This window comes from Eubalaena glacialis, chromosome 14 (genome assembly GCF_028564815.1).
Source record: "Eubalaena glacialis isolate mEubGla1 chromosome 14, mEubGla1.1.hap2.+ XY, whole genome shotgun sequence".
NCBI lineage: Eukaryota > Metazoa > Chordata > Mammalia > Artiodactyla > Balaenidae > Eubalaena > Eubalaena glacialis.
In genome coordinates this window covers 86990855-87015992 of record NC_083729.1, presented here as the reverse complement: position 1 = coordinate 87015992, position 25138 = coordinate 86990855, and the positions used below count along the sequence as shown (strand labels likewise).

General features: G+C 39.9%; 1 protein-coding gene across 3 annotated transcripts in view; it reads left to right on the top strand.

Moving 5' to 3' along the window:
- Positions 1–25138, top strand: part of AFF3 (ALF transcription elongation factor 3) — a 558597-nt gene that overhangs the window by 383459 nt on the left and 150000 nt on the right. The window contains exon 9 of one of the 3 annotated variants that reach the window (XM_061168526.1): positions 10410–10463. The exons of the other annotated variants lie outside the window; for them this stretch is intronic. Coding sequence (XP_061024509.1) covers positions 10410–10463 — 54 coding nt within the window. The remainder of the gene's footprint in view (positions 1–10409; positions 10464–25138) is intronic. 3 annotated transcript variants of the gene reach the window in all.

Here is a 25138-nt window from a genome sequence, read left to right as displayed (position 1 = left end):
CTGCCTACTGTCTATAAGATATGCAATTTAAATATAAAAACACAATAGGTTGAAGCCAGAAGAGGAAAAGATAGACTGTGTAAACAGTAAGCATAAGAAAGCTAGTGTGACACTATTAAACTACCAAACAGACTTCTATATATGTATTTTTTTTAAATTAATTAATTAATTTATTTATTTATGGCTGTGTGGGTCTTCGTTTCTGTGCGAGGGCTTTCTCTAGTTGCGGCGAGCGGGGGCCACTCTTCATCGCGGTGCGTGGGCCTCTCACTATCGTGGCCTCTCTTGTTGCGGAGCACAGGCTCCAGACGCGCAGGCTCAGTAATTGTGGCTCACGGGCCCAGTTGCTCCACGACATGTGGGATCTTCCCAGACCAGGGCTCGAACCCGTGTGCCCTGCATTGGCAGGCAGACTCTCAACCGCTGCGCCACCAGGGAAGCCCCAAACAGACTTCTAGACAAAGAGTATTAGAAAAGGTAAAAAGAACATTTTATCATGCTAAAAAGATCAGTTAATGAGGAAAACAGACCAGTCATAAATATGTACGTATTTACTAAGAGATCATCAAAATACACAAAACAAAAACTGACAGAACAACAGTAATAGAGATTTTTAACATCCATTTCTTCAGTAATCAGTAGAAAAATTAAACAAAATATTAGGAAGTATATAGAATATTTGAACATTATCAACCACTTTGACCTAATTGACATTTATGAAACACTACACCCGACTGGTGCAAGATATGCAATCTTATCAAGTACACATGAAGCAAGACCTTATTGTGCACAATAAAAGACATATCGATAAATTCCATATGATTAAAATCTTGCAGAATGTGTTCTGTGATCACAGCATGGTTATATTGTAAGTCAATAGCAATGAAATTCTAGAAAATGCCTAATACTTGAAAGTTAAATAACATTTCTAAATAGTTTTTGAGTTAAAATAAATCACAAAGGAAATTAGAAAATAATTTTAACTGAATGAAAATGCATGTACAGTTTATGAAAATTTATAGGCTTTGCTAAAACAATACACACAACAAAAAAGAAATGTATAGCTTTACATGACTAGAAAAGAACAAAGTTGAACATCAGTAACTTATGTTTCCACTTTACGAAGCTAGAAAGGAAGAATAAATTAAACCCAAATCATTAGGAAGAAGTACATAATAAAGATAGGAATACAAATTTTTAAACAATAGAGAAAATTAATAAAGCCAAAATTTAGTTCTTTTAAAAATTTAGTAAAATTAACAAAACACTAACAAGTCTAATCAAGGAAGAGAGGAGGGGAACATAAATCACCAACATTAGCAAAGAAAGAGTGGGTATCACTATATAGCCTACAGAAGTTTAAACAATAGTAACTGGATATTATGAACTACTTTCTGCTAATTAATTTGACAACTTAGATGAAACAGTCAATTTCCTTGAAAAATACAGTTACCATAAGTAACTTACCATAACTGCCACATGAAGAAATAGAATATCTGAATGACCCTATTGCTATTAAAGAAATTGAATTTGTAATCAAAACTTTTCCACAAAGAAAATTCCTCCAGAGCCAGGTGGTTTCACTGGTAAATTCCATCAAAACTTAAATAAGAAATGTTTTTACCAATGAAACACCGATAAATGAACTGCTAGTCTTATACAAACTCCTTCAGAAAATAGAAGAGGAAGAAAAACTACCCAATTCATTGTATAAGGCCAGTATAACCTTGATACCAAAATCTGACATAAACCTTATAAGAAAAGAAAATTGTAATCCAATATCTCTTATAAACACTAAAAAATCCTTAACAAAACATTAGCATATATGTTCCAGTGATATATGAAAAAGACATTATTCATTATAACTAAGTAGGGTTTATCACAGGAATGAATGTTTGGCTTAATGTTAGAATAAAAATTAACGTAATCCACCGTATTAGTAGAATGAAAGAGAAAAACCATATGATCCTCTAAATAAATGAAGGCAAAGTGTTTGACATGATTCAACACCCATCCATGATTTTTAAAACTCTCAGCAAACTAGTACAAGAAGGGAACTTATTTAATCTGACAAAGGGCATCTACCCCCAAACCTACTGCTAACGTCATATTTAATGGTGAAATACCAAACACTTTCCTCCTAAGATCAAGAACATAGCAGTAATGTCTGCATTTATCACTTCTATTCAGTGTTGTAGTTCTAGTCAGTACAATAAGGCAAGAAAAAGAAATAATAGGCATAAAGATTGAAAAATCTTTTGGAAAAATCTTTATGAATGATCGTTTATAGAGAAAATCCTAAGAAATTTAGTAAACAACTACTAGAACCAATAAATGAATTTAGCAGGGTCAGTTTACAAAAATCAGTTGTGTTTCTAATAGCAGTAAACAATTGCAAAATGAAATTTAAAAAGCAGTCCCATTTACAATGATATAAAATACTTAATAAATTTAGCAAAAGACATATAAGACTTGTACACTGAAAGCTATTAAACCTTGATGAGAGAAATTTTAGACTTAAATGGAGAGATGTTCATAAATTGGAAGGCTCATAATGTTAATATGTCAGTTCTTCTCATAATGATATACAGATACAACACAGTGTTGATCAGAAGGCCAACAGGGCACTTTTCTAGAAAATGACAAGTTGATTCTAAAATTTTTATAGAAAAGCAAGGGTCCTAGGTTGCCAAAACAGCCTTGAAGAAGAGCAGGGTTGGAGGCCTTACAGTACCTGATTTCAAGACTTACTGTAAAACTAAAGTAATTAAGGTGGTGTGGCATTGACATGGACAGACAAATAAATCAATGGAACAAAACAGAGTCTAGAAATAGACCCACATATATATGGTCAACTGATTTTTGACAAAGACAAGTCTTCAACAAATGGTGCTGGAGGAACTACTGGGGGAAAATCTGAATCTCACTCAAGACACAATTGAGATGGATCACAGACCTCCATATAAAGGCCAAAACTATAAAGCTTCTAAAGGAAAACATTGGACAATATCTTCACAACCTGCAGTGATTTCTTACAGAAATCACAAAACCACAGAAAAGAAAAGAAAACCCCGATGAACTGGATTTCATCAAAATTCAAAACATCTGGTCATCAAAATGACAAGGCAAGACACAAACTGGGAGAATATACTTGTAATACATATATCTGACAAATACTTTGTATCCAGAATGTATAAGGAACTCTGACAATTCAATAACAAAATGATAAAGACACAAATTTTTTAAATGGGCAAAGCCTCGAACAGACAAAGAAGATATACAAATGTCCAGTAAGGAATTGAAAACCTGCATTTTACTAATAATATTCTTCTTCAGGGAAATGCAAATTAAAGCCACAATGAGATACCACTATACACCCAGTAGAATGACTAAAATTGAAAAGACCAACACCACCAAATAGTCAGGAGATATGAAGCAATTGGAACCCTAGTGCATTGCTGATGGGAGCATAAAATGGCATAACCATTTTTAAAAACTGTTCCTTTTACACACATTTATTGCATTCACCAGCAATTAGGCACACACTTATTACTAGATCCAGCAATTCCATTTGTAATTATTAGCATGGGAAAAAAGAGAAACATGTCCTTTAAAAGATTAGTACAAGAATTTTAATAGCGGCTTTATCCTTGATAGTCGAAAACTGGAAACAACCCCAATATACATCAGCTGGTAAATGCATAAACAATCTTGGTATACTGGAATACTTTCCAATATATTGGAAACATAATGGAATACTTCTAATAAAAAACAAATTCCCCAACTTGATCTATAGATTCAATGCAATCTGAATCAAAATTCCAGCAAGGTATTTTGTGGATATCAACAAACTGATTTTAAAGTCTCAGTGGAAAAACAAAAGACATAGAATAGCCAATACAGTATTGAAGGAGAAGAACAAAGTTGGAGGACTGACTCTACCCGACTTCAAGACTTACTATAAAGCTACGGTGTTGGCGAAAGAATAGATAAGTAGATCAGTGGAACAGAATAGAGAGCCCAGAAATAGACCCACATAAATATAGTCAACTGATCTTTGACAAAGGATCAAGGACAATACAATGGACAAAGATGGTCTTTTCACCAAATGGTGCTAGAACACTGCATATCCACATGCAAAAAAATGAATCTAGACACAGACCTTACACCCCTCACTAAAATTAACCCAAAATGGATCACGGACCTAAATGTAAAACACAAAACTATAAAACTCCTAAAAGATAACATAGAAGAAAACCTACATGACCTTGACTATGATGATGACTTTTTAGAGCAAGTGACTAAGGTAGTGCCTGCAGAGGAAGAGCAGACTGAGATCCTGTTAGATTGTCATCTTCACTAGGAAAGTTCTAGGAATAAGGAGCAAATGGAGATTTCCAAGATACAACGAAGACCGCAATTTCGCAGGGTCACTGTGCTTGCTTAATCCAGATTTGCCCACCACTGGCAAATCCACGCTTAAGTCAGAGGTCAAAAGCATAGGCTTGTAGAAAACTCCTAACAGAGGACCCGTCTGCATTTGAACAAAGTAACTGTTACTTTAAAGAATAAATGAAGATTCAAAAATGACCTTCATAAATTAAGGAAATTGGATTAAACACAAATAGTTAAACTTCTAGAAGAAAAAAAAATTAACAAAATGAAGCAGAAGGAAATGGTCTACCAGGTGTGCACATTGTACAGTAAAAGACTTGAAAACTACTATAAGCTCAAACTGAATTAGAGCAACCCATGAAATCTTATTTCTCCCAAGTTAATATAGTAGTTGGAAGTAATATATGGAAAGTGCCCATTACCTAGTAGGCACTCAGTAAATACTTATTACTGCTATTTAACAGGATTCATGATTTAGAAAAGATAGAAAACAACCCTATCTCTGCAGTTGGTACAGATCAGAGCTTAATGAGAATTTTCATCTCTCCTTTAAAAAAGGTGACATGCTTAGAAAGGGTTAAGTTTACAAAGGTCTTCTAGTGAAGCCGGAGCTGTGAAGAAGAAGGCAGAGTGGTCAGTCTTCTCCAGAAATGTCAGCCGGAATGAGCTCTTCTCCCAGCCTTCAGACAACAGGACCAGAGGCCAGCAGTGCATGGCTTTACCTCTCCCCAAAGGAGAATGCATAGCCAGGAGGTGGCTGGAGAATTCACCTCCACCACTGACTTCTAATTTTAAATGTCTTGGAAGACTTGGATGTCACTGACTGATGGAACAGAGTGGGTCTAGGTGATGCCCAAAGCTCCTTTCCAGGTGTCTGATGTGCACCTGTGAGTCATTTATAAAGGTGAAAGGTGAAGCGTGTTTATATCAATGAAAAGTATTTACCTCCATCAGTTCAGGGTGCTGTAACAAACCACTATAGACTAGGTGACTTATAAACAGCAGAAATTTCTCTCTCACAGTTTTGGAGCCTAGGAAGTCTAGGATCAAGGTGCTGGCAGATTCAGTGTCTGGCCCACTTCCTGGTTTGCAGATGGCCATCTTCTCGCTGTGTCCTCACATGGCAAAGAGTGGAGAGGGGAGAAGCAAGTTCTTTCATGTCTCTTCTTATAAGGGCATTAATCCCATTCGTGACGGTTCTACCCTCATGACTAATTACCTCCCAAAGACCCAGCTCCTAACACCATCACGATGGGGGTTAGAATTTCAACATATAAGTTTGGGGGGAGGGGAACACAAACATTCAGTCCATAGTTATTTATTAAAAATATCTTATGCCCATTGTAGAATTATCTTAGAAAATGTTAAATATGGAGGAAAAATATACAGAGGAACAATAATGTGCTAAACATATAAAGAAATCTATCACTTATGCATGTGCTTTTAATAATAAGATTATACAAACTGATCATATAATAGGTTTTGGAATTTGAGAGATCAAAGTCGATTTGAGAACTGTTACCAAAAGATTTTTTTTTTTCAGAGAAGTTTAAAACCTTCCTGATATTTATTTTGGCCATAGCGATGCATGTCTAAAATGATGAACTCTGACTGTTCTTTTAGCCCACGAGGTACCTTCCCCAGAGACTTCCTTTCCGTATCTGTTTAAGTAATTTGCCAGGCTCCTGTCTGCTAGGAAAATGAGAAATCTAGTATAGACACTTGGCCTAGAGAAAATTGGCCAGATCCCACTTCTCCAACTCTTAGACACTAAGAATAAAAAATAACGTAGGAGGGGTCTCTAGGCCTCCTTGGACCCCCTTGTTATGTAGATGAATAAATTAGACCGAAGGCCTTTGAGAGGTATGGCTTGTCCAGTGGATAAGTAGGGAAGGCCTTGACCCAGCCTTCAAAGACCAACAAGTCCAGCTGGGGCTGGGCACCATTGCTGAAGGAAGAGAGAGGTGAGGAGGATGTCAGTTTTACCTGAAAAGGAAATTAGATGTTGCTGTTGTGTTGGTTATACCGTCAGATTAAAACAGCAAACAAATCCAGGAATGTAGATTGGAAATTATGCCATCACAGAACAAGACTGCAAACCTTATCTTCCATGTTCGTACACCAGACTGGAAGGCCCATGGTCCCAGAGGTCATAGAAGAAAATTCTTCAGCAAAACTAGGAAGTCTGTTCCCCTCTCTTGTTTTGTTTCCCTAGACTGATGCTTTCTCTTTCCTCTACACCTGGACTCCATCCAAACATACCTCTCCTCAAGGTGTCATCTAGGTCAGCATTTCTCAAGCTTTTTGGGGGGTAATTTAAAGGGTTTTAATTTTAATTGTGATAAAATATGCATAGCATAAAATTTATAGTCTTAACCATCTCTAAGTGTGCAGTTCAGGGACATTAAGTACATTCACATTGTTGTGGCTACCATCACCATGAAGTATTCCCAGAACTCTTGATCTTCTCAAACTGAAACTCTGTCCCCATTAATAGGCCAAATTAATAAATTGCCATAGCTAGTAACTCTCCATTTCCTCCTCTCTCCAGCCCCTGGCAACCACTACTCTGCTTTCTGTCTCTCTAATTTTGACTACTCTAGGGACCTCATATAAGTGGAATCAGACAGTATTTGTCCTTTCGTGTCTGGCTTATTTCACTTAGCATTATGTTTTCAAGGTTCATCCATGTCGTAGCAGGTGTCAGAATTTCCTTCCTCTTTAAAACGGCATTTTCTTTCTTTTTAAAACTGAATAATATTCCATTGTGTGTATAGACGTTTTCTTTATCCATTCATCCATCAATGGACATTTGAGTTGCTTCTGCCTTTTGGCTGTTGTGAATTACGCTGCTATGAACATGAGTATACAAATATCCCTTCAAGTTCCAGCTTTCATTCTTTGGAGTACATACCCATCTCAAATTTTCAAACATAACCTACCCAGTCAGCCATATGTCACATCCTACGAGAGTGTATGTTTCAAACAACAGTGTCACAAAACAGGACCCACCATGACGCTGACATTTTCTCTTTTTTGTTAATATTTTTTAAATGCAGGTCAAACTACACAAATTCATTTTTGGTCAACCCATGTTCACGAAACACAGTAGAGGTTACTGACCAACTAACGAGATAGTTTGTGGCACGGGAGTGAGGAACGAAAAGGAAACCACCTGTAGGGGCCCTGCAATGTTTCTAACCCCGGCTTGGCCACCTGATGGAGATGATTTCTTCTGTCCTCCCAATAGCCTGGAAAGGAAGTTCTTCTTTCCTATTTTACAGATGAGGAAATCAGGGCTGAAAGAGTATAAGAAGCTTGTCCAAAGATTTGCCTCCAGTGAGTCTGTCGCCTCTCCCATCTGCCACGGGCCATCTCTCTGGCCCACACTGCCTGACAGGCTAGTTTATAGGGCGCCTGGCAGGACTCCCCTCAGAGAACCCAAAGCATTCTATTAGGGCCAAGGAAAGCTTTAGCTCAAGGGAGTGACAACTCAGAAAATTTCAGGACCCATTCACAGGCTCAAGAAGTAGGTATGTGGGGTGTATGCCATGCAGGAAGGGTTAGTTTTCACCAACCCCTAACTAGACCACAGAAGCAACTGCTTCCTTCACTTAATGATTCAGGTGGACAGTATCTGAAAGTGAGTTTGGCACCTTTGCAAAGAGCGCTTTCAGTTCAAAGAGACATTCACTAATAAACTGGAGCTCCTCTGTATTCAGTATGACTGTAGCAGATGGCAGTGTTTTTCTGAGTCACTCTGGCCAAGGGAGACTGTGGTAAATCAATAAATATTACCATATGTATTGATTGCAGTGCGTAATCAATAAATATTGCCTGACATTAACAGGCTGATTATGCTTCCTCCAAGTGTTTTCTTTCATAAAGCTGCTTCACACTCTTGTGTTGAAGCCTGGCCCAGCATTTAGAACATAATACTTATTCAGTAAAAGATTATTAGTGTGAATAAACGAATGAATGCAGGATAACACAGAGGATGGTTAGAATATATCCGCTGTGCATTTCGTGTATCTTCTTTCAGAAATACCGTTAGCTTGATTTGTGCTTTCTTTTCTATGGATTTTAATTAGATATAAATCTGCAAAATGCAGAGCTTGTGTATTTACAAACTGAGTTCTCCCCCATCCCTTCCACCCCCAGATCACAGATTCTCTTTGCACCCCTATGCCTCTAATGCTGTTCCCTTCTCAGGCAGCCTGGTACCAAAATGATACTCCCATGCGTTCAATGTCTATCTTGTGCCAGGCACTCTGCCGGACACGTTGTCTTATTTCAGTCTCACAACAATCCAGTGAGGTGACATTACTACATCTCATATTACAGAAGGGATAATCGAGGTCTCAGTGAGTGAGACCTCACAGTTGGCAGTGGCGGAGCTGAGATCCCAGCTGGGTCAGAGCCACTTGGAGGTGCTGCCGTAGGTCTGGTGCAGAGGGCGCACGAACTAGAAGAGATACTAAGGAAGAAATCCTGTTTCTGAGCAGAGGGCTGGCATCTCCCTTCAAGCCCTGAATATCTGCTCTCCTTCCATAGTGTCGAGAGAATTGCAGCCCACAGAGCCTGTGAGGAAGCTTGCGGAAGGAGACAGGAGGAAGCCTGGTTACAGGCGATGAGTCAGGGTGGTATTTCTGCCCGGTGATGGAGGTCTTGGAAGTAGCAGAGGCTGGAGTCGGGAATTGATCTGACAGTCCGAGTAGCTGGCAGCAGTCAAAGAGCAGCTCCCCAGCCCCGGCCCACCTGCTCACCTCAAAGGGCCTTCTGCTGTTGGCAGAGTGTATTTTGGTAAAGCAGTGCTCACATGATCCCCCCAAAAGCATGTAAAATATTTAAGCCTCTGCCCTCAGGGTTCTGCCACAGAGAATTCCAAGTCCACTCTGAGCTTCTTAAGGGACTGAACTATACAAAGGGGCAGAGGCTGTAGGAATAACGGGCAGATGACCAAGCATTCCCACCCATGCAGGCACTCACCCTTCTGTGTTAAGAAGGCCATTCCTGCTTTAAAAATGAGGGCTCCGTGGGATTTAAAGCATTTCTTCCGAATAGTACCAGTGTCGGTATATCATGATGAAGAGGTAGCAAATACTAACTATAAGCCAGACTGTATACTAAATGCTTTCTAAAAATAGGAGAACTGTATAATATAACAGTAATGCAGGGACAGCCGGTGTAAACGGAACACAGGATCACCCTGCAGATGAATCAATTCTTTGAATCCTCATAGCAGCTGGGATACGTCGACAGCATTAGAACCTCCCTTTTTATAGATAAGGAAACCGAGGCTCCAAGAGCTCACACAGGTGGTGTGGCCCAGCCAGGATATTCCCCTACAGGTGTCTGACTTGAAAGCCCCCTTTCTTTGATGCCGCCTTAAACTGCAGACACGTGCGCTGCACCGTCGTGTGGATCTAAGCAGTGCTGGGCTCAAAACACAGACAAATAAAGTTCCGAGTGGCCAGATGGCAGGAAACCCAGCGGCTGGAGACTATTTCATTTGAAAGTCTGTTTAACACTAAAGCTAGAGGATTGAGTTAGAGGAATTGGCTTGTAGGGATGGGGGAGAGAGTATTATTAATTTGCTTTTGGAGTTTTGGCAAGTAAGGAAAATAATAAGCAGGGTGAGACAAGAAAAACAAGCACTAGTTGGGTAGAACTGGTAATCGTATAGCCTCACTTCTTGAAACAGGATGATGTTGCTTTCACTCAACCCCAGAAGCAGATTACTCTGAAAACAGAGGATTTTTTAATGGTTAAATACGTAAAATAGCATTGTTTTTAATTTTGAAAAAAATAGATATTATCCATTTGACCACAAGAAAAAAAATCTTTTTTCTCATGAGCCAATTGTAAAAATGGAGACATTCTCTAATTTTGTGAGTTTTGTTTTCCTATTGACAGTTTTGACTAGGTCGTATGACTCTCGCTCCTTAAATTTACTGAGCATTTATTATGTGCTAGGCACTATTCTAAGCATTTTACTCATATTATTCTCACAGCTCTCTGGGATGGTTATCCCCATTTACTGATAAGGGAAATGATGCACTGAGAGGGTAAGTAACTGGCCCAGAGTCACACAGCTAGTGTGTGACAGAGCTGGGATTTGAACTCATTTTGCCTCCTGAGCCCATGCTTTTAACTACGCTTCTATACAGCTTTCATTTCAGCTATTAGACTTCAAATTACTTCCAAATACTGAATATTAATGTGTCTCTGAACAAGAGAACAGCATTTCTGAATTGTGTGATACCCCTGGGTATACTCAAGATGTTGAAAAATATACTTGAATTAATAATTAGCATAATTAAGATTTTAATCTTATCTTTAAATGTCTGTAGCATATCATTATTTTTATCTTCCCCTTAAAATGTCCAAGAGGTGATCATTTCATTACATTTTGAAGCACGTTTGAATTCTGTTGTTTTTTCTAATAATACTGTTACCAATCATGCTACACAGCCTCAGAGTAAGAACGGCAGAGAGTTCAGTGCCTTTGAAAGTACTAAATTTGAGATTCAAATTTTGAAGAAAAGTGAGCCATTAAAACTTGAATATTTGTACAGTTTTTGTTGCTTGGACTAAAATCGCATGTTTCCTGAGGCACCGATTTTGCAAGTTCTGGATTTGGGTGGTGCTGGGTTAGCCCTGAAACCCTGGCTGGACTTCTTCAGTATCAAGATGTGATATCCTCTGTGGAGCTTTTAGTAAAACTTGATTGATCAAAAATAAATTGAAGTAATGCCACAGAAAATGTTACACCTAGACCAAAAGCATTCAGGAGGACAGGAATGGAAATGTCTCTTCTTCCAGTTGTTGTAAATAGATGTCTTTGTTGTTTCATGTCCCTCTGTTTAACCTCCAAACTAGGACTGCCAGATTAAATACCAGACACCCAGTTCCATTTGAATTTCAGATGAACAAGGAATAGTTTTTGAGTGTAAGTATGTCTCATGCAGTATTTGGGACATACACTAAAAACAAACGTTTTTTACCCGAAATTTGAATTTCACTGGCGATCCTGTTTTTTTTTTTTTATTATTATTAATTAATTTTTTTATTTTTGGCTGTGTTGGGTCTTCGTTGCTGCGCTAGGGCTTTCTCTAGTTGCAGCGAGTGGGGGCTACTCTTCGTCGCGGTGCACGGGCTTCTCATTGCGGTGGCTTCTCTTGTTGCGGAGCACAGGCTCCAGGCCCGCGGGCTTCAGTAGTTGGGGCATGTGGGCTCAGTAGCTGTGGCTTGCAGGCTCTAGAGTGCAGGCTCAGTAGTTGTGGTGCACGGGCTTAGTTGCTCCGCGGCATGTGGGATCTTTCCAGACCAAGGCTTGAACCTGTGTCCCCTGCACTGGCAGGCGGGTTCTTAACCACTGCACCACCAGGGAGCCCCGGGATTTTGTATTTTTATTTGCTAACTCCAGCAACCCTGCCAAATCTCACATAGACTGTAGGTCCAAGTGGACTATCTTTTAAATCCATGATTTATCGAAGAATAGAAGAGAGACAGGGTGAAGAAGGGAGAGAAAAGAGAAGGGAGAGGAGATAAAGTAATAGGAGGAGAAAGAAAGTAAGAATGAATTCGGGCAATCCACCAAGCAAAATAACTAACATTTTGCAAGAAAGAAATTCTAAAACAGGTCATAGGATGGAAAAAGTCTGTTTCACAGACTCTTTGGCCTGAACATTGGCCAAAAAAAAAAAAAAAAAAAGGCATCCTATTAACATCTGAATACCAAAGCTCATCCAGGAATGGAAAGATTTGGAATTTGAAGGTTCTTAGCTTTCAGCTTGGTTAGAATACCCCAATTCTTTATTAATTGCAAGGAGGATTTTGTTTTTTCAGTGAGATGCTTCAGTAATTCGATATCAAAGAAAGCTAACTAATTTCCGTTTATGTTACTAAGATGCATTTGAAACTTCGCGGGTCGTATTTTGTTTGCTTGCCTTGCGCTGACATGCAAAAAACTATCAGATGCCTGATAGGAGGAGAATTTACCTCTGTTTAAAAATCACACAGTTCTGCTGTGAAGCATGAAGATGGATTTTTTTTTAAAGTGAAAAAATATTAACTGACAGCTCAAGACAGGTTTTTTTCTTTAATCTCTAACCAGACAAATTACTATAAGCAAGAACCCTCTTGCCTTAATCCTGGACACGTCACAGATGTGACAGTGTTCTGTAGGAGATGGCTTTTTAACTGTGGATGAGGGAAAATAACCTTTGGAATTTTTAGGATGTTATTACAAGCAAGTTTACTAGTTTTTGACTTATAAGCCACAGCTGGAGCCAGCCTTCATCGGGGTAAGAATATTTTCATGCTGCTATTATATCGTTCGTATTTCAAGTGTAGGATTATTACATTGGGGGGAATATGGCCTTTGAGGCTTGTACTGTCTGTTGAGAATGCAAATGTGAGTGTCCTATAAAAAGAGAGAGAAACTGACTGCTTCCGTCTGTGCTGTAAACTTAAAGACTCCAACAGATGAGGTACTGGGGCTGCTGGAGCAGGAATTGGATCACACCACCATTTTGGATAAAAGAAAATGTTGTATTTCTCTGGGAGGCATTAAAAGAGCTGGGCTTGCAGCCTCCCTCAAAGCCAAACAATTATGTGTCAGGCTCTCATTTCTGTAGTTGTTGTTGTATTGTTGTTGCTGCTTAAAAAAAAAGAAAAATCGACAGAAGAGGGCAAGGAATTTTCGGACCAAATTAATCATGAATCTGCTTGATCAGATTTTCTTTCCAATTAATGAAACATGAACCATCATTGCTCTTTCTACCACCTTGTCTCCTCCATTCTGCATCTTACTGTTTCTTTCATAAGGTACAGCGTGTCGTTAGTTCAGAGAAAGAACAATGTTATTCTATATGCTTTCCCTTAAAGAGACTTCAAAAAATTTCAGTGTCTCTCCAAAGAGCAGAGATGACCTCCCCACCAGCCTGGCTGCCTGTGGAAATGCACTTAGAAGCCACAGGGAATCATATCAGTCCACCTGTGACAGCCAGGCTAGGAGCAGGTGCTGTTTTGATAGGAAACATGTCCAAAGGAAATGGCCAGGTGATATCAACAACAGAGAACCAATCTGTATGGCGACTTCAGTATCCTTTCCAACCAGGTTGCTTTTTCAATCCCATTTCTTCACTGTGTTTCTTAACCAGGGTGCACATCAGATCACCTGGGGAGCTTTTAAAAATATTAATAGCTGAGCTCTGCAGAGTCAACGTCTGCCCCCCGTGATTTTGATGCACGTCTTTGGTTGAAAACATACTAGGAGGTCTCAAACCCAGCTAACCATCAGAATCACTGAGGAGGCTTTAAAATTCAGGTTCCTGGGCTCCCTCCGCCAGAAATTCTTATTCAGTGTGGCTGGGTTGAGGCCTAGGAATCTGTATTTTTTTAAGTTTCCCAATTAGTGTTGCTGATTAGTCAGATTTGGAAACCCCCTTTGCCCCAACTGAATTACATAAATTTCATTGAGAGAAGCATTTTGGGTCAAAAAGAAAATTAATCATGTGTACAGAGCCTTTGGAGCAGCATCCTATACTTTCATTGTTTTCACCTTAAATTTTTCCCTAGCTTTGTGCCTCCCTGCTTCTCTCACATCACGGAGGAAGAAACGCCTGATCCTTTTCCCCTCTGGTTCCCTGACCTCATCTCCTCCCTCCATCCTTCTTCAGGCCTGACTTGTTCTTTCCTTAGGTACTCTTCCTCCTACAGCATACTCCTATTTTCCCAAACTAAACAAAATACCCACACCCGTCAACCATTGTAGCTGCTGAGCTCTCAAGCTCGTTCTCTCTCTCCCAGTCCTTGAACCTCTCGTGGGCCCTGATTTCTGGCCACCTGTCCACTGCATCTGGTTTCGGGCATCTGTACATGTGGGCCACCATGATCTATTTGTCATCGGGCCAAACCAGTGGCCCTTTCCCAGTCCTTAACTTCCTTGACGCCTTGGCAGCCTGTGACCTGTCAGTCATGCCCTCTTTGAACCATCTACTCTTTGTCTGCCATCTGACTGCACTCCCTTGGTTGTTCTGTTTTGTTTTTTTTACCAGGGTTCAATCTTTGGTCTGTTTCTTTTTCTCTGCATCCTCCTCATGGTGAGCTCATCCACTCCTGCAGCTTTCACTCTCATCTCTGTCCAGGAGCCTATTGAATTGAGATCCCTAACTGTGATGTCTTCCTTGAGCTCCTAACCAGTCTTTACAGCCAGCCACTGAGACCTTAGATCCTACACGTTCAGAATCTCACATTCCTCTCCACCCTCCCTCCCCGCTCTTTCTCTTATTCACCTACTTTTCTTAGTGCTGCCTCACAGACTCAAAACCATGGACTTTCTCTCCTTCCTTAGCTCCAGAGCCCAATCACTTGCTGTATCCTATCACATTCTATTTTTGCAGCCTCTCCTACATAATTCTATTCCTTTACATCTCCATGGCCACACCTTTTGTTCAGGCCTTCCCTGCTTCATTCCCAGCCCTCTATAGAAGGCTGATCTCCCTGCTACCCGTTTCTTCATTCCAACTATATGATTAATGTATCTAGAGTACAGTTCTGATCATGCCAAAATGTGAGTGAGCCAGGTATTAGCACACTGACCTAGGAACATAATACATTCCATGATACAGAACTGTATGCTTTAATCCACTAACTAGATGATCCCGGGGCTAGAAAAGCAATAAAGGGCAAGAAACGTGATTAGTTCCTTGTTGGTTTTAATTTCCAGAATTCAGAGATAGTATAGGAACCAAATTCTGAAAGTGGAATGGCTGTCCATGGTGGGATCCACACCTTCTGAGACAAGTACTTCATTTTACCCAATTACAGCCACAGATGTGATACTATATATTGATACTGACCATCTGCCTAGGGCTTTTAGACAGATGTTCAGACATCTGAGGTCTGAACTATAGTGGATGGTTATATTCTTATGTTTCTTTAAACTGCATTCATGGGCATAAGGGAGGGTATGTTATGTGGGGTACCTGCAAGCCCATTGCCTGTAAAAATAGGGTGTTACTAGTACAAGAATGGCTTGAGACCTCAAGGTCGTACCTGAAGTTCAGGAACCACAGGGCTTTATATTTTATACCCAGCCTTCTAAAATTCTATTCTGATCCCAGGTGAACTGTTGTAGTTTTCATAATGGAGAGGATAAAGGGACTTAAATGGAGGTAACTTTTCTATACTTCAAAGTGGATACCATTAGGCTGTGATAAGTTATCTATGTGTATGGCATTACCTAAAGCAACCCCTAAGGAATCTATACAAAGCAACATACTCAGAAACACTATAAATAAATTAAAACAGAGCTCTGAGAAAGGTACTAGTAAGCCATATGAAGGCCAAAAAAAAGAGGAATAAGAAGCAGAAGGAAAAAAATAGTATACAATGGATAATATGGCAGACTTATACCCTAATATTATCAATAATTACATTCAATGTAAATGGTCTAAATACAGCAACTAAAAGATAGAAATTGGTAGAGTGGATTTTTTTTTAATGACCCAACTATTTACTGTCTACAAGAAACTCACTTCAAACATAATGACATGGGTAGGTTAAAAGTAAAAATGTCAGAAAATACATCATGCAAAAAGTAATAAAAAAATCAAGAGTGGCTATATTAATATAAAAAAGTAGATTTTACAGCAAATAAAATTACTAGGGACAAAGAGGGAAATTACATAAAGATAAAAGGATCAACCCAGCAAGAAGATATAGCAATCAGAAACGTGTGTGGAGAAACAACAGCGCTTAAAAATAAATGAATCTAAAACTGATAGACCTGAAAAGATAAATAGACAAATCCACAATTATAGTTAGGGACTTCAAAACCCTACTTTCAGCAATTATTAGACTACTAGACAGGAAATCAGGAAGGATATAGACGAACTAAAAATACCATCAAACAGGATCTAATTGATATTAATAGAACACTTAACCCAACAAAAGTAGAATACACATTCTTTTCAATCTCCCATGAAACATTCACCAAGATAAGCCTTACTGTGGGACATAAAACAAACCCTAACAAATTTAAAAGAATTGAAATCATATACAGTATGTTCTCTCACCATAACAGAATCAAACTAAAAATCAGTAATGGAAAGATAACAGGAAAATTTCCAAACACTTGGAAATTAAACAGCACACTTCTAAATAACCCATAGGTCAAAAAGGAAATTTATAATATACATAGAAAGAAATAAAAATGACAACACAGCAAAAAAAAAGAGACAGCACAGCATATCAAAATTTGTGGGATACAGCTAACAGCACTAAGATGGAAATTTACAGCACTAAATGCTTACATTATACTTGAGTAAAGATCTGAAATCAGTTAGCTAAATCCTACTTCAAGAAACTAGAAAAAGCAGAGCAAAATAAAGCCAAGGCAAGCAGAAGAAAGGAAATAATACAGCTAAGAGCAGAAATCAATGAAATTGAAAACATGAAAACAATAGAGAAAATTAATAAACAAAAAGCTGATTCTTTGAAGAAATTAATAAAGTTCTAGCAAGGTTGAAGATAACAAGAGAGAAAACACAAATCAAGAGTGAATCGAGGGATAACACTATAGACCCTGCAGATGTCAAAAGGATAATGTAATGCTATGAACAACTCTACACACATAAAGTTGATGACTTATGCGAAATGGACCAATTCCTTGAAAACAACAAATTACCAAAACTCAGCCAAGTTGAAATACTTAACCTGAATAGCCCTGTAATTATTAAAGAAATTTACTTTGTAGTTTAAAAGTTCCTTCCTCCCCCCCAAAAAAAATCTCTAGGCACTGATGGTTTCACTGCAGAATTTTACCATATATTTAAAGAAGAATTAACATTAATTTTATACATTATACATTTATAATTTTATACATTATACATTTATAATTTATAATTATACATTTATAATTTTCTCTTCCAGAAAAAAAAGGAGGGAACACTTCCCAAATCATATGAGACCATTTTCCTGATGCCAAAACCAGACAAAGATAAAACAAAAAAGAAAATAACAGACCAATATCCCCCCCATGAACTTAGACATTAAAAAAAAAGTTCAAGAAAGTTCAAGTTGAATCTTACAATGTATAAAAAGACCATGACCATGACCAAGTGGGATTTATTCCAGGTGTGCAAGGCTGGTTCAGTATTTGAAAATCAACCATTGTAATCTACTATAGCAACAGGCTAAAGAAAAAAAGGCATATGATCATATCAATTGATGCAGAAAAAGCATTTGACAAAATTTAACACACATGCATTATAAAAACTCTCAGTACACTAGGAATAGAGGGGAACTTCCTCAACCTTGTAAAGAACATCTGCAAAACACAGCTAACAGCTAACATCATACTTAATAGTGAAAGAGTGGATGCTTTCCCTCTAAGATTGAAAGCAAGATAAGGATGTTCACTGTCACCACTCTGATTCAGTGTCGTACTGGAAGTTCTAGCCACTACAATATGGCAAGAAAAAGAAATACAAGGCATACATATTGGAAAAGAAGAAATAAAACTGTCTCTAATTGAAGACAACATACTTGTCTATATAGAAAATCCCAAAGAATCTACCAAATAGAACTAATAAACAAGTTCTGAAGTATTATAGGATAGAAGATCAACACACAAAAATCAGTTGGATTTCTATATGCTGACAAGTAGAAACCAAATTTAAAAATTCAATACCATTTACAGTTGCTTCAAAGAAAATGAAATACTGAGGTGTAAATCTAACAAAACATGTATAGGGGCTCTATGATGAAAATTATAAAATGCTGATGCATAAATGCCTAAAATGTTCCCATGAGATATCTACAAATGTGTCTCTATCAGCACCATGGGGAAGTCTGTCCTAGCAGAAGAGTGCTAACTCTGATCTATAGTGAGCCTTGGAAATTGCTGGGTAAATATGTAAAAGATTAAGTGCTTAAATGGATAAAAATTATTGGCAGCATGGATACTGATATAAAAGTTTTCCACTGTCTCAATATCAAAAGCCCAAGAATGCCAGATTCCCAAAGTGAGTCAGAGTGCTTGGATTGTTTTGCATGAATGCAGCTAGCCAGGATCAACACCCTTGGAGTAGAGCTTGAGGTAGAATTTCCAAATCCTACAAACATTATGGTGACAGCCACCCAGCCTCCGAACGCTGGGCAGTCCAAGGCATGAGTCACAGGCAGATTCTTGGACAGTCAGCAATGAAGAGATGCCCAGCTTGGCCCCAGCACTCCATCGTTAGTGGTGTCAAAAGACACGTAGCCATGGGGTGGGGAAATGAGCTAAAAAAAAAATAATAAGCTGCTAAAATAGTAGTCCAAAGGCAAGGAGGAGAGATGCCTGGCTAGAGATTGTTGTTGCTTAGATTAGATGAGTTTTCAAGCTGGAAAGAAGTTTAAAGATTGTCTGGTTCTTGGAACTTTGGATTAAGTACAGGAACAGCATAGCACTCTGCCATTGCCCAATCCTGCAGATGATACACACTTGGAATTCTATTTTGAACAGGCTGGGAATATACAGAGAAGTTTTAGAGAAAAAAAAAAACAAAACCCAGATATAGAACATTATAGATGAGAGTTTGTGATACAGGCAGTAGATATATTAGCAGCATGCAAATTCAGTCAGGTATTTGTTTACTACTGTATTTATGTACATTAAAAAAATGTTTTTCAAAGCACTTTCCATTCTACTATATCACATTGTCTTCAACAACAACCTATAAAGAAGGCAGAATTGGGTTCTTTATTCCCATTATAAAGAAGCCACCGGAAAGTTTATGGCTAAATAGTTAACATCAGAACCAGGAGAAGTCAGATCCTCAGATCTTCCGGTCCTCAGCTCTGAACACCTGGCAGAGCTGTCAGACCCTGAAAACAGTTACTGGGACCTGGATCCCTACTAGGACCTATTTTTCTCTTCTTTTCATCCCAAGGGCCTTTCTTCCAGAAGAGAATGCCTTGCTTATTTAAAACAAAAATAGCCTTTACAGTAGAAGTATGTCCAGAAACCTAACTTGTCATCTTAGTCACTGCTTTCTTACTACATTTTCTCTGTAGACCTGAAACTTGCATATTTTATTTCTCTGAAAAAAAAACTCTGAGCTCTTAACAGTTGGTCTTTGAGTTGGAAAGTCTTTTTCAAGGTAGAATATCCACAATCCCAAACACACACACACATGCACGCACCACTCCCCACATCCAGGTCAGGAATGGGCAGAAGGCCATCTCATGCCACAGGCAGGGCCACCTAGCTAAGTAGGTGGCAGGACCCCACATGGCACTGAGAATTCTCAAATCTGCAGGAACCTGATCTGAACTCTTGTGAAATGCCCTCTCACTAGCTTTCTGTTCCTTCTTCTAAATAGTTTCTGCTTAGGAAGAGCCAGGTGGGCTTTATTTCCTTGGGATGGGAAGAAAAGTTGAGTTGAGAGACCTGATGCTTTCAAATCTTCATGGCATGGCAGGGATCTCAGAAGAAATAGATGGTGGAAGAGGAGAACAAAGGTAGCAGAGAGGCTGGCCAGCTCCTTCTCCACGGCTGTCAGTAATCCCACCAGAACATAGAAATCACATGCTGTGTCATAAGATGTGCAGACTTTTCGTTAGTCCAAGTTCTGGGCTTCCAGAGACTGTGTGTCCAGTGCAGAAGAAGGAAGAACAATATGGAACAGTAATAAGCATGACTTGATTCTCTTTCTCTTGTAGAAAACAAAGTGGAGGTAGATATAACTGTGCAGGTTGCTGACACTCTGGATTCTTAGACCTTTTCTGTGAAATGCAACTAAAAGTTTAAATAACAACAGCACAGGATAAACTTGGCTTGAAATTGCATAGTCTTTGGCTGAGATGCAGTGATTTTAGCTTCCTGCATGTAAACCACCCGAGCCTTGATGCTGTAAGATAATGGGATGCCGGTGGGAGGGCGTTGGAGGAAAATGAAGGGATATCAATGAAACTTTTTATAGCTCTTCCGAGCAGCCAGGATTTTAGGTGATCGTATGTCAAATTGACTTCTCAGGCAATTCATCTGAGAATTTTATCTACACCCCTCACCAAAAAAAAAATCAGTTTTGTTTGAATGGGTTTGGATGGCTAGCTGCTTTGGGGGCCATCAGTCCGTGAGGAGTGGGTGCCTCCTTAGGAAAGCTGAGCAAGTATTAAGATGCCTCATGTTTAGTAAGTGCCCTGTGGGCATGGTTTGGGGTGTCTCCACACACACGAGTAATCTTTTCATAGATTCTGGAGAGTTCTTTAGCCAGATAAAACGACTCTGATGGATCTTTATTTTTGCAGATACTTTATTTCAACTTCTTCATCAGCTCCCTTATTTTATGGCATTCAAGCGCTTATAAGTGCTCACCAAGTCTCAGGATTAATCATTACAAATGAAATCCCATCTCTTACCAATAAAAAAAAAAGTGAAAATGTAGGGCTGTGTTGTTAGTTTGAGAAATCTGTTTATTACAGTTGTTGGAACTGAACATATTCATTTATAATGAAAAAAAGTGGGGGCAGAGATAACCCTGCCTACTCCATCCTGTGTAGCTACAGGCAGGCATGTAAAATCAGAGTTTTTACAGGAAAACCCACATCCCAGATTTTCCCTTGCAGTCTCAGGACAGACTTCCAGCCTCTCTCAAAAGATCTAGCTGGAGAAGAACATGTTTATGCTCATAGATACAGGCACCTGGTCTAAATCCCCTCGTTGGGAGGCTAATGAATTACCTGAGTCAGTTTGTCCAGAGCTGTAAGCATTCAGTCTACGAGGGTCCCACCTGGGAGACTCACCCAACGAAGAGCTGAGGGTGGGACCTGAGCCCCCCAAGGCCCCACTGGGGAATCTAGGGCTGCACTGCCCAGTCCAGGAGCCACCAGGCACAGGCGGCTGTCGAGGTGTGGAGAGTCTGGACCGAGATGGCTGTTAGTGTAAGATACACACCGGATTTCAAACACTTCATACCAAGGGGGAAAAAAGTAAAAGGTCTCATTAGCAACTTTTTATTGATTACATGACAATATTTAGGGTGTATTGGCTCAAATAAAATATATTATTAAAATCACACCATTTCTTTTTACTTTTTTAGCACAGCTACTAGAAATCTTTTAATTACCTAGGTGGCTCGCATGATATTTCTATTAGACAGCGCTGTTGTAGATAGAGAATGGACCGGCATGTGGGGTGGCCAAGGGGGGGACTTACAGAAAACAATGCAAACAGTTTCAGACTGGATGGCTAGGCGTTCCTGTTCTTGCAGGCCCTTGGCTGCCCCACCGGCTTCTTCTCCCCGGCTTCGTGGCGTAGCTTCAGCATCCATCCCGCACCAGCCTGCTGGGCCCCCTCCTCGCCCTCTGCCCGTCTCTGGGATTGCCCCACAGTCCAGACACCCTGCCTTCCGTGGAGCTGAGCATTTCCTCTGTCTGACCCCTCCCCGGACTCCTCTCCAGGCGATCAGCGAAACATAAGAGTCTTTGGTCAGCAAGACCCATCCTCCTTAGAAGGCTTTCCTTAAAATATCAACCCACAATCTCTCTCCCTCAATTCATAAATTGTGAAAGCTCTGAACGCCTGAAGTTTTTAAGAACTCATTTGGTAAAACTGACTGAAAGTGATGTATAGCTTTGATGCCACTTCCCGTGATTGTCTATTCATTAGACTGCCCAGACCCTGCCTGGCGTGGTGTATGGTGTGTGGTGTAGGCATCAGTTTGCCTTCCTAAAATACAAAAGTTCTGAATCCCAAAACACATCCAGACCTGAGGGTTTCAGGTAAGGACTGTGGACCTGAAGCAATTTTTCCCTCCCTTAAAACCTGGCTTGGCTCTCCCTGTCTTCCATCAAGTCTACCTTAAAGATCATCTTTCTGAAAGATGGATCTAAGCAGGTCATTGTCCTGCTTTTAGTCCCCTGAAGGATGCCCACAGCCTCCAGGACCAGGTTCCAGCACCTTCACAGGTGTCCAGGCTCCTCATCAGCTGGTATTTATCACCTGCTACAGGCTTGGTCCTCAGACAGGGACTGAGGGGACTCAAAAGACACTTGAAATACAGTCTCTGACCTCAAAGCAGGGGAGGTGAAGCCCCAGGAACCACGGTGAACAGCAGAAAGATTAAGTGCACAGGTGAATGAAACTGGCTCCAAGTGCAGGCAGAATAAGAGAAGCAAGAGGGCAGAGCAGCCAGCACAGGCTCCCAGGTCCGGGGCATGCGGAAGAGGCAGGCGGGGCTGGGCAGGTGCAGGATGGAGGTGAGGGGGCAGGAGAGGGAAGGAAAGGGGGTGCAGTTTCCCGGTCCCTCACCTGGATGTCTGTCCTCTCCAGATACTTAACGAGGCTTGGCCTGTTGCCTGCCTTTCCAGGAGGCCCAAGGGACACCCTAAGGATGCCGCCTTCTAGAATTAAATGAGTTCCCTGTGTTTTGTCATTTGAACTGATTCCTTAGAGCCACATCACCAGACGTTGAAGTTCATTACTTCCATCCTTGTGTCAGTTAAGAAAGCTGATTGGAGCGTACTGAGCCCAAGTTTAATCTGCCAACTAGATTTCCTGCCCTCCCTCACCCCTGGTTTATATGTCAAGTTGCCAGAAGAGTTAGCAGTGGCTCTTTCGTACCCTGCAATTTGGTTCCTATTTATTGAAGCCCTACTGTGTACAGGGCTCTGAGCCTACACTGATACAAGCCCTCATATTTATTTTGTGCTGTAAAATTTGCAGAGTACTTCTGTCTACATTCTCTTATTCAATTCCCCAATAATCCTTTAAAGTTGAGAGGATATGTACTATTCATTCTCAATTTACATTGAGAAGTGGAGACCTGAAAAGGCTGAATAATTTACTCAGGGCCATAGCGCTAGTTAGTGACAAAGTTAGAAGTCAAAAATTAACTCCAGACCCAGCACTTTTTCCCATACAGGTGTCAGCCACTTCCTGTTCATGCCGTACATATTGTGAGTACGCGTGTTGGACGTTTGAAGGTCATTGAGGAGGTATGGAGGCCTGCCCACTGCTAGCCCAGAAATGTGACTTTTCTTATTATTTGCCGAAGCAATGTTGGCAACATTCAGCCTCTTTCCCTAATGCATCTTGACAGTTAGGCTAAAAATCTAAATGATACCCCAGACTTGTGAAGGAAAGGTTGACCCAACCATGCGAAATGGCAGAATGGAGCCGGGGAGGCAGCAAATAAATTATGAGAAGCGGTAGCAGAAACGACCCAGGGTGCTGGCTCAGTGAAAAGAGCTGCTGTCTTGTAGGGATATGAAAGGGGGATGCAAGGCTTTGGTAGATAAATCCCCGAGATAATGAAATTGCAGTACATCTCATAACCAAGTGACAAACTTTTTTTTATTAGTTTTTATTGGAGTATAGTTGCTTTACAATGTTGTGTTAGCTTCTGCTGTACAGCAAAGTGAATCAGCTATACATATACATATATCCCCTCTTTTTTAGATCTCCTTCCCATTTAGGTCACCACAGAGCATTGAATAGAGTTCCCTGTGCTACACAGTAGGTTCTCCTTATCTATTTTATACATAGTATCAATAGTGTATATACGTCAGTCCCAATCTCCCAATTCGTCCCCCCCCCAACCTTGGCAACCGTAAGTTTGTTTTCTACATCTGTGACTCTATTTCTGCTTTGCCAATAAGCGATATTAGACAATATTTGTTTTTCTCTTTCTGACTTACTTCACTCAACAGTCTCTAGGTCCATCCACATCTCTGCAAATGGCACTATTTCGTTCCTTTTTACGGCTTGATGATGTTTTATTCCTGGGAGTACAGAAGCCTTAGTTCAACATAGCGTTTTTCAGATACACCATCCTGAGAGAGTATTTTATTTCTCCTTTACAGAGGAGGAAATGGACAGTCAGTATCACCACCAGATGACCCAGCTGGTAAAGAACACTAGCAAGTAGAGCTGGAAACTCACCCACTCAGACTCAGAGCCCCCGACTTCCTCTGGGCTGCCAGTGTGACTGACCGCCCAGGGCCCACACTGACGCCACAAGCACCCCTCTCTTTACTCCTGCTGCCTGACCAGTGTGGTAAGAGCAGCCAAACGGGTCATCCTTCAGAACTTGACCTTGAGGCCACAAAATCCTTTGAAAGCCTAAAGTACCCATCTCTCATTTCTTGGCTGGAGAGTTCTGAAAGGCATGTATTTACACAGTGAAAAGGCTAGAGATTTTATGTAGGATACCTTAACACTGGAAATAATGATGGGAAAAGAAAGAAGTGTTTTGAGTGCTTTACTTATTACCAACCTGAATATAAATAAGGCACCGAAAATCGCTGGCTTTCATGTTCATTCTTTAAAAAAAAATAGTGGCTTTATTTTTGAGTAATAAGGGAAAGGTAGAAGGAAATACTTGGTGTCACAGGATTTAAAAAAAAAGTCATTTCCCTGTTATCAAGGAACGAGCAATAAACCTAGGACTTATAAACTGCAGGATCCAGGAGGCAATGCCATTTCTGTAATATCTACTCACTCTTTAATTTTTCTTTGGTTGAAGTCACCCTGGCTTCTAAAAAAAAAAAAAAAAAAAAAACATAAGTGTTTTCCTTTAATAGAAAAAATTTAGAATGACCGTAATTCCCAGGTAAGAAATCCTAAACTCTTTCCATATGAAAATTAGATTTGGGCACAGCCGGTTTTCACAATATCTGAGAGTAGAAGGAAGATTTATTTCCAAGAATCTGACTGAAATATACACAGAGAAAAATAAAATTTTCT